This window comes from Amblyraja radiata, chromosome 15, assembly GCF_010909765.2.
Source record: "Amblyraja radiata isolate CabotCenter1 chromosome 15, sAmbRad1.1.pri, whole genome shotgun sequence".
Classification (NCBI taxonomy): domain Eukaryota; kingdom Metazoa; phylum Chordata; class Chondrichthyes; order Rajiformes; family Rajidae; genus Amblyraja; species Amblyraja radiata.
In genome coordinates this window covers 43,074-57,902 of record NC_045970.1, presented here as the reverse complement: position 1 = coordinate 57,902, position 14,829 = coordinate 43,074, and the positions used below count along the sequence as shown (strand labels likewise).

The window sequence follows — 14,829 nt, the reverse complement described above, 5'->3', positions numbered from 1 at the left end:
GATTTCAACTTTCCACACAAAGACTGGGAAACACATTCTGTAAATGGGCTGGATGGTTTGGAGTTTGTAAAATGTGTGCAGGATAGTTTTTTGCAGCAATACATAGAGGTACCTACTAGAGGAGGGGCAGTGCTGGACCTCCTGTTAGGAAATGAGACGGGACAGGTGGCGGAGGTATGCGTTGGGGAGCACTTCGGGTCCAGTGATCACAATACCATTAGTTTCAACATAATTATGGAGAAGGTCAGAACTGGACCTAGGGTGGAGATTTTTGATTGGAGAAAGGCTAACTTTGATGAGGTGCGAGATGATTTAAAAGGAGTGGACTGGGACATTTTGTTTTATGGGAAAGATGTAGAAGAGAAATGGTGGACATTTAAAGGGGAAATTTTAAGAGTACAGAATCTTTATGTTCCTGTTCGGTTGAAAGGAAACAGTAAAAATTGGAAAGAGCCCTGGTTTTCAAGGGAAATTGGACATCTTGTTCAGAAAAAGAGGGAGATCTACAATAATTATAGGCAGCATGAAGTAAATGAGGTGCTTGTGGAGTATAAGGAATGTAAAACGAATCTTAAGAAAGAAATTAGAAAAGCTAAAAGAAGATATGAGGTTGCTTTGGCAAGTAAGGTGAAAGTAAATCCAAAGGGTTTCTACAGCTATATTAATAGCAAAAGGATAACGAGGGATAAAATTGGTCCATTGGAGAAACAGAGTGGGCAGCTATCTGCAGAGCCAAAAGAGATGGGGGAGATATTGAACAATTTCTTTTCTTCGGTATTCACCAAGGAGAAGGATATTGAATTATATGAGGTAAGGGAAACGAGTAGAGTAGTTATGGATACTATGAGTTTCAAAGTAAAAGAAGTACTGACACTTTTGAAAAATATAAAAGTGGATAAGTCTCCAGGTCCTGACAGGATATTCCCTAGGACATTGAGGGAAGTTAGTGTAGAAATAGCCGGGGCTATGACAGAAATATTTCAAATGTCATTAGAAACGGGAATAGTCCCCGAGGATTGGCGTACTGCGCATGTTGTTCCAATGTTTAAAAAGGGTTCTAAGAGTAAACCTAGCAATTATAGACCTGTTAGTTTGACTTCAGTGGTGGGCAAATTAATGGAAAAGATACTTAGAGATAATATATATAAGCAACTGGATAAACAGGGTCTGATTAGGAACAGTCAACATGGATTTGTGCCTGGAAGGTCATGTTTGACTAATCTTCTTAAATGTTTTGAAGAGGTTACTAGGGAAATCGACGAGGGTAAAGCAGTGGATGTTGTCTATATGGACTTTAGTAAGGCCTTTGACAAGGTTCCTCATGGAAGGTTGGTTAAGAAGGTTAAACTGTTGGGTATAAATGCAGGAATAGCAAGATGGATTCAGCAGTGGCTGAATGGGAGAAGCCAGAGGGTAATGGTGGATGGCTGTTTGTCGGGTTGGAGGCAGGTGACTAGTGGGGTGCCTCAGGGATCTGTGTTGCGTCCTTTGTTGTTTGTCATGTACATCAATGATCTGGATGAAGGGGTGGTAAATTGTATTAGTAAGTATGCAGATGATACCAAGATAGGGGGTGTTGTGGATAATGAAGAGGATTTCCAAAGTCTACAGAGTGATTTAGGCCATTTGGAAAAATGGGCTGAAAGATGGCAGATGGAGTTTAATGCTGATAAATGTGAGGTGTTACACCTTGGCAGGACAAATCAAAATAGGACGTACATGATAAATGGTAGGGAATTGAAGAATACAGTTGAACAGAGGGATCTGGGAATAACCGTGCATAGTTCCTTGAAGGTGGAATCTCATATAGATAGGGTGGTAAAGAAAGCTTTTGGTATGCTAGCCTTTATAAATCAGAGCATTGAGTATAGAAGCTGGGATGTAATGTTAAAATTGTACAAGGCATTGGTGAGACCAAATCTGGAGTATGGTGTACAATTTTGGTCGCCCAATTATAGGAAGGAGGTCAACAAAATAGAGAGAGTACAGAGGAGATTTACTAGAATGTTGCCTGGGTTTCAACAACTAAGTTACAGAGATAGGTTGAATAAGTTAGGTCTTTATTCTCTGGAGCGCAGAAGGTTAAGGGGGGACTTGATAGAGGTCATTAAAATGATGAGAGGGATAGACAGAGTTGATGTGATCAAGCTTTTCCCTTTGAGAATAGGGAAGATTCAAACAAGAGGACATGACTTCAGAATTAAGGGACAGAAGTTTAGGGGTAACATGAGAGGGAACTTCTTTACTCAGAGAGTGGTAGCGGTGTGGAATGAGCTTCCAGTGGAAGTGGTGGCGGCAGGTTCGTTGGTATCATTTAAAAATAAATTGGATAGGCATATGGATGAGAAGGGAATGGAGGGTTATGGTATGAGTGCAGGCAGGTGGGACTAAGGGAAAAAAGTTGTTCGGCACGGACTTGTAGGGCCGAGATGGCCTGTTTCCGTGCTGTTATGGTTATATGGTTATATGGTTCAGCGCCAACCTGTTTTCCACACGGTTTCTGCCCCACAGCCCATCAGCCCCGCTCATGACGCCGGTCCCGGGACCCAACCCTTTTACTGATTCGAGCAGGGAATGAAGCATATCTTCAGCCATTGATTTTCATCCCAAGCACCAAAGAAGGGATACATTTTCCCCACGAATTTATTCCCGGTGAACGTGTGGAGGTGGGACTTGGTGTCCGCATCATAAAATGAGACCGTCCCCGATTCGTAACTGAGGTAAACGCCCACCCTCCCGGGGACGGGACCGGCTGAGAGAGGGATCTGGGAAGAATTGCTTGCGGAAACATCCTCACGATATCTCTCGATGGTCCAGAATCCTTCCTCTGGTTTCAGGTCGACCCGTCTCTTCCTCTCCACAGACTCTGCGGCGACTCCCAGACTTCAGCGCCGACTCCCCGCCACCTCCACCTCCCAGTAACGTCTCCCCGATGTGAATTCCTCCGATCCCAGCGTGCAGAGACATTCCATAAACCTCTTCCTGTTGTTGCGTAGGCTTCTCCTGACCCCGGTCAATCTCACATTCATCAGGCGGCCGGACACCTCGAGCTCCGGATGCGCGCTATCCTAATCCAGGGTCACAGAGTCTGGGGGCAGAAGCAGATAATTAGAGGGTCTGTGGTATGTGAGGATTTGTAGGTTAATATGATCACTCTAATGGAGAGATCCTGGTGGGTCACTACGGTGAGGGACTGGGGCTGGAATTCTTGACCATTGGTCCCAAGGACCTCCTTCTGCTGTTAACGAATAGATCTGCAAATGATAATAGACAATAGACAATAGGTGCCAGAATAGGGTATTCGGCCCTTCGAGCCAGCACCGCCATTCAATGTGATCATGGCTGATCATCCACATTCAGTACCCTGTGGCCTTCTCACCATGTCCCCTGACTCTGGCTACCTTTAAGAGCTCTATCTAACTCTCTCTTGAAAGCATCCAGAGAATTACACAAGAATGGCTGGTGGTCCTTCTTAAAGATCTCCCCAAGGTACTCCATAACAGTTCATACAAGTTCTAGGAGCAGGAATAGGCCATTCTGCCCATCAAGGCTACTCCGCCATTCGTTCATGGCTAAAGGCATTCAGAAGGCTTTCGACAAGGTCCTACATAAGAGATTAGATTACAAACTTAAAGCACACGGTATTGGGGGTTCAGTATTGATGTGGATAGAGAACTGGCTGGCAGACAGGAAGCAAAGAGTAGGAGTAAACGGGTCCTTTTCACAATGGCAGGCAGTGACTAGTGGGGTACCGCAAGGCTTAATTCTGGGACCCCAGCTATTTACAATATATATTAATGATTTGGACAAGGGAATTGAATGCAACATCTCCAAGTTTGCGGATGACACGAAGCTGGGGGGCAGTGTTAGCTGTGAGGAGGATGCTAGGAGGCTGCAAGGTGACTTGGATAGGCTGAGTGAGTGGGAAAATGCATGGCTGATGCAGTATAATGTGGATAAATGTGAGGTTATCCACTTTGGTGGCAAGAACAGGAAAGTAGATTATTATCTGAATGGTGGCCGATTAGGAAAAGGGGAGATGCAACGAGACCTGGGTGTCATAGTACACCAGTCATTGAAAGTAGGCATGTAGGTGCAGCAGGCAGTGAAGAAAGCAAATGGTGTGTTAGCATTCATAGCAAAAGGATTTGAGTATAAGAGCATTGAGGTTCTACTGCAGTTTTACAGGGTCTTGGTGAGACCACATCTGGAGTATTGCGTACAGTTTTGGTCTCCTAATCTGAGGAAAGACATTCTTGCCATAGAGGGAGTACAGAGAAGGTTCACCAGACTGATTCCTGGGATGTCAGGGCTTTCATATGAAGAAAGACTGGATAGACTCGGCTTGTACTCGCTAGAATTTAGAAGATTGAGGGGGATTCTTATAGAAACTTACAAAATTCTTAAGGGGTTGGACAGGCTAGATGCAGGAAGATTGTTCCCGATGTTGGGGAAGTCCAGAACAAGCGGTTACAGTTTAAGGATAAGGGGGAAATCTTTTAGGACCAAGATGAGAAAAACATTTTTCACCCAGAGAGTGGTGAATCTCAGGAATTGTCTGCCACAGAAGGTAGTTGAGGCCAGTTCATTGGCTATATTTAAGAGGGAGTTAGATGTGGCCCTTGTGGCTAAAGGGATCAGGGGGTATGGAGAGAAGGCAGGTACAGGATACTGAGTTGGATGATCAGCCATGATCATATTGAATGGCCAAGCAGGCTCGAAGGGCCGAATTGCCTACTCCTACACCCATTTTCTATGTTTCTATCTATCTTTCCCTTTCTACCCCATTCTCCGCAGATTGTGGATGATCAGCCACGATCATATTGAATGGCTGTGCTGGTTTGAAAGACTGAATGGCCTATGCCTGCACCTATCGTCTAATGTCTATTGTCTAAATCTTCTATGTGCCCTTTCCAGCTTGACAACATTTCCCCTCAAAAACGGTGCCCAGATCTGAACACACAGGTATCAGACCAGACGAGGATAGGATCGAACCCATGGTCTCTGGCACTTTGAGGCAGTAAATCTATCCAGTGCCGCTCTAAGTTAGTAAAATACCACCTTGACCTTTAGAAATCAAATTGTGACGAAATACTTACCAGATTTAACAGTGTCAATATATTCTCTCCACACTGCAAACGGTAAGTGCAGTTGAAATGTCCCATCGAGAGGCTGCCTCCAGTCACCGACACTTTCTGATCTATTTCGTTAAGGCTGCAAAAAAGTAAAGTCTGTTATAAATTGATCATCGTAAACACGTGTCCAATTGGTGCAAAGTTTCAGAGAAGAAATTGTCCTACCTGCTCTTCCGAGAGGTTTCCTCCTGAAATGAATAAACCATAAAGATGCATTAAGTAGGAAGCAATTGATGAAGCTGATTTGAACAGAAGATAGACACAAAAAAAGCTGCAGTAACTCAGTGGGACAGGCAGCATCTCTGGAGAGAAGGAATGGGTGACGGTTCGGGTCTGAAGGAGGGTCTCGACCCAAAACGTCACCTGCTCCTTCTCCCCGGAGATGCTGCCTGGCCCGCTGAGTTACTCCAGATTTTTGTGTCTATCTTGTGTACTGTTCTATATTCTATGTTTAGGAGGCAGAGACTGTGCTTGGTGACGTAAAAGGGGACGTCCAATTCACAGCAAGTGTTACTCAAGATAAACAGAAAATGCTGATGTAACTCAGCGGGACAGGCAGCATCCCTGGAAGGAAGCGACAACAAAAAACAAAAATCAGAGCTGATTGAATTCGAACAATAAACCTTAATTTTTTTATGAGCCTCTTTAATTAAAAAAAAAAGGTAATTTCGATTTGAGCGATAGCGCTTATTTTGCTCACCATAAGAGACGGCGCTCATACCATGAAGCTCTACCTGGACTGCAATATGATCCACATCTTGGAAACAGGCCCTCCGGCCCAACTTGCCCACACCAGCCAACATGTTCCATGCTTCGCTAGTCCCACCTCCCTACGTCTGGTTCATATACCCTCTCATCCTTCTAGATTCCAGAGTATACAAGCCCAGCCGCTCCATTCCCTCAGCATATGATAGTCCCGCCATCCCGGGAATTAACCTTGTGAACCTACGCTGCACTCCCTCAATAGCAAGAATGTCCTTCCTCAAATTTGGAGACCAAAACTGCACACAATACTCCAGGTGTGGTCTCACTAGGGCCCTGTACAACTGCCGAAGGACCTATTTGCTCCTATACTAAACTCCTCTTGTTATGAAGGCCAACATGCAATTCGCTTTCTACACTGCCTGCTGTACCAATGAGTTGATAGAGGAGCTAGTTGAGTTGAGACAACATTTAAAATACATTTGGACACTCACCTTCAGGAAGATAGCTCCATCTTTCTGTTTCATCTGTTTTCCCAGATTTGCCAGCTTCCCTTGAATGGATATCAACTTATCTTGAATGTATTTAAGATTTCTTTCCATTATGCTCACGAATTTCACCTCTTCTTCCTTGAGGCCTTTGATTAAGCTGTGTTCTTTCTCAGTAAGAACCTTGTGCACCTCAGCGAATTCTGAAGCCACGCGAGTCTGTAGGTAGCGCGACTATTTCTTTTAAATGAAGAATTAGGAGACTAGATTTTTATTGTCATCTATCCTGATACTGAACGACCAAATTCCTACTTGCAGCACCACAACAGATATGTAAACATAATGCTCTGTAAACACTATAACACTATAATAAACACCAAAAAGTGAAATATATATATATACACAAATAATAGTGCAGAGACAAAAATAATGTCCCTAGTCCGATTTGAAAGTTGTAGCGTTTAATAAATAGCCTGATGGTTGTGGGGAATAAGCTACTCCTGAACCTGGATGTTATGGTTTTCAGATTCCTATATTTAAATATTAATATTCAGCTGAGAAGGGTATTGGCTGCAACCTTCCCCCCATTGACGAACTGTACACTGCAAGGGCCAGGAAGCGAGTGGGTAAGATCATCTTTGACCCCTCTCACCCTGGCCACAAACTCTTTGAATCATTTCCCTATGGAAGGCGACTCCGGACTTTCAAAGCCACCGCAGCCAGACATGAAAACAGCTTTTTTTTTCCACGAGTAGTAGCTCTACTCAATAACCCAAAATCTGTAGCCTCCTTCTGCTCTGCTATTTTATTTAATTCATATGTTTAATCCATAATGTTTTATTATTAATGTTTAATGTTTTCTGTGTCATTCCTAACTGTCACTGTATGTCATGTTGTCACTTGTGGGCGGAGCACCAAGGCAAATTCCTTGTATGTGAATACTTGGCCAATAAACCCATTCATAAACTTATTAATTAATTATTTAATTCATTCAGTGTGACGATTGAAGCAAAGCTAATCGCGAGCCCAGGAAATCAACAGAAAGTGGTTTGTTTTACCTTAATCTTACTAATCGTCTGTTTCTGCTGCAGTTCCATTTCCTGGAATTCTGATATCTTCTTGGAGAGAGAGATGAAGGAGGATTTCATCTGATCCTGGGATTGGGAGAAAAAGTTCTCATGAGCCATAGTGTCATACAGTGTGGAAACCGGCCCTTTGGCCCAACATGCCCACAACAACCAACATATTCCATCTACACTAGTCCCACCTACGTGCGTTTGGCCCATATCCATCCACGTCTGTCCTATCCACCATTCAACAGAGTTAGAACATTCAAAAGAGAGCTAGATAGGTCTCTTAGGGCTAGCGGAATCAAGGGATATGGGGAGAAGGCAGGAACGGGGTACTGATTGCGGGTGATCTGCCATGATCACATTGAATGGCTGTGCTGGATCGAAGGGTCGAATGGCCTACTCCTGCACCTGTTGTCTATGTATATATGTATCTATGTATCTATCGATGTACCTGTCCAATTACTTCTTAAACGTCGCGATATTCCCTGCCTGAACTGCCTCCTCTGACAGCTCGTTCCATGCACCAACCGCCAATTTTTGTGAAAAAGCTATCCCTCAGATTCCTATAAAATGATTCCCCCTTCACGTCAATCCTCTGTCCTGTTCTCGACCCCCCTAATTTGAAGATAATTTGTGCGTCTACCCGATCTATTCATCTAATGGTTTTGTACACTTCCAGAAGATCACCCCTCATGCTCCTGCGCTCCAGGGAATAGAGTCCCAGCCTGCTCATCCTCTCCCTGTCGCTCAGAGCCCTGAAGCCTTTACCCTGTAGATTTCGACAGCTTCCTTAATCGGTATACAATTGTGAGACTTGTGTTCCCGCGCATCTCGACAAATCAGGCAGATCAGTTTCTTGTCTGTGTCACAAAAAAGCTTCAGCTCTTCCTCGTGTTCCTCGCAGAGGAGTTTACTTTTCTTCTCCTTCTGGCTCTGCTTTAACTTTTGTGCTTTCTCGGCCAGACTCGCCAGGGCCCAGTTGATGGTGGAAGGGATACCGGGAAATTCGCGCCTGCACTCCGGGCAGTAATTCACACTATTCGTTTCGCAGCACCGAGTGATGCAGTGGCGACAGAAATTGTGCCCGCATTCCAGTGAAACTGGATTGGTGAAGAATTCAAGGCAGATGGAGCAAATTGTCTCCTCTGTCCAATTCTCACTCTGTGCCTTGGAAGCCATTTCGGCAACTTTCTGGTTCACGGCAAAGATACGAGAGGAGCAAGATAATCCAATGGGCTGACGTGTAGTACGTAACGGAACGTCACGGCCGCCATTTGTTTATGCAAAACGCGACTTCCAGTATGTAATCCTCCCGCTGTATAATCCGCTCCATCATCCTTGGTGTCATCAGTGTTGTAGGGAACAGTGATACAGCGCATCTACCATCTCACATATTTTAGTTCATTTTATTGTAAATGTTTCCTCCCTGTTCCCCCATTTCCCTCCCATCTTTCCTCCCCAGCCGCCACATTTGTGTAGTTTCCCTTGCATTGTATTGTGCAGCTTCCATTGTATTGCTTTAACACACACTGTGCACAAAATTACATTTAACTTATATATATATATATACCAATGTGTGTTTGTGTGTGAGAGGCAAGTTAGAGATAAACAAAGTTCATTCTCATGGATCAAATGCAACTTTGATTTAAAGCATCGCTATTACTTTCTTTGTCTTATATGTCAGATGATGTACATAAACCATAAAGGCAATTATATATATAATTATATACACATATATATACACACAGACAGACAGATATAGAGATAGAGAGAGGGAAAAAAGAAAAAGTAAAAAAATATAGAACACACAGACAGACATACATACAGAACAGACAACACACAGATATAGCTATAGACACACATCACAGGCGATTAGAGACACACATACAAGATACAACAACATATACACACATACAGAGATACACACAGACAAACACACATATATATACACACATACATATATACACACATACATAAACATATATATACACACATACATATATACACACATACATACGCACATATATATACACACATACATATATACACACATATATACACACATACATATACACACATACATATATACACACATACATACACATATATATGCACACATACATATATACACACATATATATATACACACATACATATATACACATATACATACACATATACACACATACATATATACACACATACATACACACACATATATATATACACACATACATATATATACATACATACATACATACATACATACATACATGCATGCATGCATACATACATACATACATACATACATACATACATACATACATACCGTTCTATAATCTTTGCTTCACGGTGCAGCTACGCTACGCGCACTGGGTGCGCTGCGATACAGCGCTGAGCTCAGCGAATTCATACTCGTTCATAAATTCCTGGAGCACAATTTGGCCATTCGGCCCATCAAGTTCAATCATGGCTGATCTATCTTGCCCTCTCGACCCCAATCTCCTTCAAGTCTCCTTGCATAATCCCTGACGCACTGAATGTTTAAAAAATGTATACATTTAAAGTTGGTTTATTGAAATGTACAGAAGAAATACAAAAGAGTGCGCGGCTTTGTTTACATTCGTATGGGTCGCACAGTCTATTCATTCACATTGCGATCAACTCGCAGCGGTAGAGTTGTTGCTTTTAGCGCCAGAGACCCGGATTCAATCCTCACCACCAACGCTGTCTGTACCGAGTTTGTTCGTTCTCCCTGCGATCGGGTGCTCCTGTTTCCTCCCACGTGCTAAAGACGTCAAGGTTTGTAGGTTAATTGTCTTGTGTACATTATCCCGAGTGTGCAGGATAGAACTAGTATAGGGTGATCGCTGTTCGGCCTGGTCCGAAGGGTCTGTTTCTACACTGTGTCTACACTAAACTATAGTTGAGCACATTCGTGATATCAAGTCAAGAGTCGAGAGTGTTTTGTTGTCATATGTCCCGGACGGGACAATGACATTCTTACTTGCTGCAGCACAACAGAATATGTGAATATGTAAACATTGTACATAACGGGGGGAAAAGTTCAATAAATAACAAATATAGTGCAAATGACAATTAGTAATATAGTATTTTGCAGTTCAGAGTTCAGAGCTTATTCGTTGTTGTGTTTAATAGCCTGATGGCTGTGGGGAAGTAGCTCTTCCTGAACCTGGACGTTACAGTTTTCAAGCTCAGGCTTCTTCCTGAAGGCAATGGTGAGATGCGTGTGTGGCCAGGATGGTGTGGGTCCTTGATGACGTTGGCTGCCTTTTTCAGGCAGCGACTATGATAGATCCCTTCGACAGTGGGGAGGTCAAAGCCAGTGATGGACTGGGCAGTGGTCACATCTTTTTGTAGTCTTTTTGGTTCTTGAAGGTTCAAGTTGCCGAACCAGGCCACGATGCAACCAGTCAGAATGCTCTATACCGTACACCTGGAGAAGCTTATCTTCTTCGACATGCCGAATCTCTGTATACTTCTCAAGAGGTAGAGTCGCTGATGTGCCTTCTTTCCAACTGCATCGGTGTGCTGGGTCCAGGAAAGATCTTCTGATATATGCACGCCCAGGAATTTGAAGTTATTGAACCTTTCCACCATCGTTCCGTTGATATAAACATGATTGTGGGTCCTCATCCTTCCCCTACTAAAGTCCACAATCAGTTCCTTGGTCTTCCTGATGTTTAGAGCCAGATTGTTGTGCTGGCACCATTTGGTCAGTCGGCCGATCTCACTCCTGCACTCTCACTTCTATCATCAGGTATTCTGTACATTCTATATATAAAGCACCAATTCCATTCAGGGGCATCTTTGGATAATACACCCTTCATATGTAGTTTATTCAGTTTAGTTTATTGCCCCGTGAACCGAGGTACAGTGAAAGGCTTTAGCTGCATGATAACCAGTCAGGGGAAACACAGTTCATGATCACAATCGAACCGTCCATGATCAAGGGGGTAATGTTTAGTTCAAGATAAACTCCAGTAACGTCCGATTGAATATAGTCAGCGTGTCTCCAATGAGGTAGATGGCAGGTCAGGGCCGCTCTCTAGTTGTTGATATGATGGTTCAGTTGCCTGATACCAACCGGAAAGAAACTGTCGCTGAATCTGGATGTGTGCGTTTTCACATTTCTGTACCTCTTGACTGATGAGAGGGGAGAAGATGGAGTGACCGGGGTGATACTCGTCCTTGATTATGTTGGTGGCCTTGCCGAGGCAGCATGAGGTGTAAGTGAGCCAATGGAAGGGAGAGTGGTTTGTGTGATGGTCTTGGCTGCGTCGACAATTCTCTGCATTAATATGTTTGTTGAGCTGTTACATAGAACGCATTGAGGCGGAAACTCGAATGCAGCCCTTCTCAACAAAGCCTTTGCATTCTCCTCACTAAATTTCAACGTGTCCCTTAGCCAAGCATCCTTGTAACAGTCTGAAGAAGGGCCTTGACCCAAAATGTCACATGTTCCTTTTCTCCAGAGATGCTGTCTGACCCGCTGAGTCACTCCAGGTTTTTGTGGCTATCCTTGTAACATCAACCTGTTTCTCATGGGGCAGAAAGAGAGTCACCTTAAACAATAAATAAGCCTGGATAACAATGAATTGGGAACACGTAGTTAGACACAAGTTCAAGTTCAAGTTCAAGTGAGTTTATTGTCATGTGTCCCTGTATAGGACAATTAAATTCTTGCTTTGCTTAAGCACACAGAAAATAGTAGGCATTTACTACAAAACAGATAAATGTGTCCACATACCATGATATAAATATATACACACATGAATAAATATACTGATAAAGTGCAAATAACAGAAAGTGGTTATTAATAATTAGAGTTTTGTCCGAGCCAGGTTTAATAGCCTGTTGGCTGTGGGGAAGTAGCTATTCCTGAACCTGGTTGTTGCAGTCTTCAGGCTCCTGTACCTTCTACCTGAAGGTAGCAGGGAGATGAGTGTGTGGCCAGGATGGTGTGGGTCTTTGATGATACTGCCAGCGACTGCGATAAATCCCCTCGATGGAAGGAAGGTCAGAGTCGATGATGGACTGCGCAATGTTTACTACTTTTTGTAGTCTTTTCCTCTCCAGGGCGTTCAAATTGCCGAACCAAGCCACGATGCAATCGGTCAGAATGCTCTCTATTGTGCACCTGTAGAAGTTAGAGAGAGTCTTCCTTGACAAACCGACTCTCCGTAATCTTCTCAGGAAGTAGAGGCGCTGATGAGCTTTTTTGATAATTGCGTTAGTGTTCTCGGACCAGGAAAGATCTTCAGAGTCCAAAAAGATGGACCAGGAGACAAAGGAAACTCCCGGACACCTGGAAGAGTTTTACTGTCTGGCCGTGTGTACTGGGATGGGTGGGATTCAGGTTGGGGAGACACTATTGGGAGGTGGGGGTTGGGGTCCGGGAGTCGCCGCAGAGTCCATGGAGAGGAAGAGCCGGGTCGACCTGACGCCAGTGAATGGATTCTGGACCATCCAAAGAGCTGGCGACAGTTTCAATGTAAACGCCTCCCAACCATTCCCCCTTCCCGCCGTTCCAATCCCCGGGAATGTGGGAGTCTACCTCAGCTACGAGCCCGGGACGGTTTCTTTTTACGGCGCGGGCACCAATTTTCACCGCCACACTTTCAGCGGGAATAAATTCACGGAGAAACTCTCCCCTTTTTTTTGAGTTTCGATGAAAAAACCCTGCTGAAAATCTGAAGTAGCAGCAAATGCTCAGCAGGTCAGGCAGCATCTGTGATGAGAGACGAGAGGCTTTAGTCTACTTGCACTTCTGCTCCCTAGTTTATGTTCCGAGGACCGACGTATCAGTGACGTTTGGGAACCAGATTGAAGAGCTCCCATTTAATCCTCGAATTGTACTTTATTTTTGTGCGAAGTTCTCCCTCAGCTCTCCCTGTTCTTTTCCTTCCACAGATGCTGTCCAGCCGACTGAGTTCCTCCAGCACTGCGTTTTGGAGATCTCCATTGCACTTCATTGCTGCGCTGCTTTCAACCCGGAGATGGTGACAGTAAGTAATCCAAAGACATGCGCAGTTACGCGGCGCAAGTTCGTCAACTGCAGATGTTGGAAAAATCGAAGGTAGACAAAAATTCTGGAGAAACTCAGCGGGTGAGGCAGCATTTATGGAGCGAAGGAATTGGTGACGTTTAGGTGAAGATGCGTCTCGGCCCGAAACGTCACCTATTCCTTTGCTCCAGAGATGCTGCCTCACCCGCTGAGTTTCTCCAGCATTTTTGTCTACCTTTGATTTTTCCAGCATCTGCAGTTCTTTCTTAAACATAAATAATATGGGAGTAACTTTAAATCCTGGGTGGCTGTATTGAACGGAGAAGATGTCTTGTGGGACCTGCTTTGTTTTCTTATTCTCGCCTTCTCCATCATGGTCTGGTTTGGTTCAGCCACCAAGCACGATACCTGGAGGCTGCAGCGAATCGTCCGATCAGCAGAGAAGGTTATTGGCTGCAACCTTTCCTCCATTGATGAACTGTACACTGCAACGGCCAGGAAGCGAGCGGGCAAGATCATCTCTGACCCCTCTCACCCTGGCCACAAACTCTTTGAATCACTTTCCTTTGGAAGGCGACTCCGGATTGTCAAAGCTGCCAGTCAGACATAAAAACAGTTTTTATCCACTAGTCAACAGCCAAAAATCTGTAGCCTCCCTTTTATCTGGTATTTTGTTGGTTCGCATGCTTGATCAATGGTGTTTTATCATTAATGTTTTATTATTATTAATGTTTAGTGTTTTCTGAGTCATTCGTAACTGGCACTGTATGTCATGTTGTTACTTGTGGGCGGAGCACCAAGGCAAATTCCTTGTATGTGAATACTTGGCCAATAAACATCTATCTATCTATCTAAACTAACCTACTTATTTTTATATTATTGAATCACACGTGAGTAACCAGTTTAGTTGCATTGTGGCATCATTTATTATTTGCTTCCACTCACACAGTATTTTAAGCAACTCCATCATTTATGACAATAGTTTGTGTACATATATGCATGAAAATGTTAACTACATTGGGCTTCATGAAAGTTCTGTCATATTTTCGTATCGATTATAAATCGTAACAGAATTACATACATCATAAAAATACTGACCATGAATATCCTATACGGTGCGTTATATGCCTTAATCTACTGTCAATTGTGGCTTCCGAATCATTGTATGATGAAAACTAGCAAAACAATATGAATATAATTGCATCCGTTTTATTTCTCGGGGTCATTTCGATTAATATCCCAAGAAGACTCCAGGAAAATGTCCCCGTCACAATCTGAATCTGCCCACACTTCATATTCTCTTCAATGCTTTTGCGATAATTGTTTATTGTACGTGCCTATGAAAATCGAAGAAATACTGCGGATGTCACAAACCTGAAAGAAAAGCAAACAATGGTACAAAA

General features: G+C 43.5%; 2 protein-coding genes across 2 annotated transcripts in view; both read right to left on the bottom strand.

Annotated features, from left to right (window-relative positions):
- Positions 1-2,474: 2,474 nt before the first annotated feature.
- The window catches only part of LOC116981639 (E3 ubiquitin-protein ligase TRIM17-like), a 34,247-nt gene continuing 21,892 nt past the window's right edge, over positions 2,475-14,829 (bottom strand). The window contains exons 5-11 of the mRNA XM_033034725.1: positions 8,167-8,589; positions 7,384-7,479; positions 6,332-6,559; positions 5,301-5,323; positions 5,100-5,214; positions 3,024-3,068; positions 2,475-2,882 (exon numbers count right to left, since the gene is read on the bottom strand). Of these exons, the coding sequence (XP_032890616.1) occupies positions 2,556-2,882; positions 3,024-3,068; positions 5,100-5,214; positions 5,301-5,323; positions 6,332-6,559; positions 7,384-7,479; positions 8,167-8,589 (1,257 nt within the window). The 3' untranslated portion in view covers positions 2,475-2,555. The remainder of the gene's footprint in view (positions 2,883-3,023; positions 3,069-5,099; positions 5,215-5,300; positions 5,324-6,331; positions 6,560-7,383; positions 7,480-8,166; positions 8,590-14,829) is intronic.
- LOC116980951 (zinc-binding protein A33-like) lies at positions 6,331-8,593 on the bottom strand. The gene is made up of 3 exons (XM_033033525.1): positions 8,167-8,593; positions 7,384-7,479; positions 6,331-6,565 (listed from the first exon to the last, which is right to left on the bottom strand). Exons 1-3 carry the CDS (start codon positions 8,575-8,577, stop codon positions 6,560-6,562), a joined length of 513 nt encoding a protein of 170 aa, XP_032889416.1. The 5' UTR covers positions 8,578-8,593; the 3' UTR covers positions 6,331-6,559.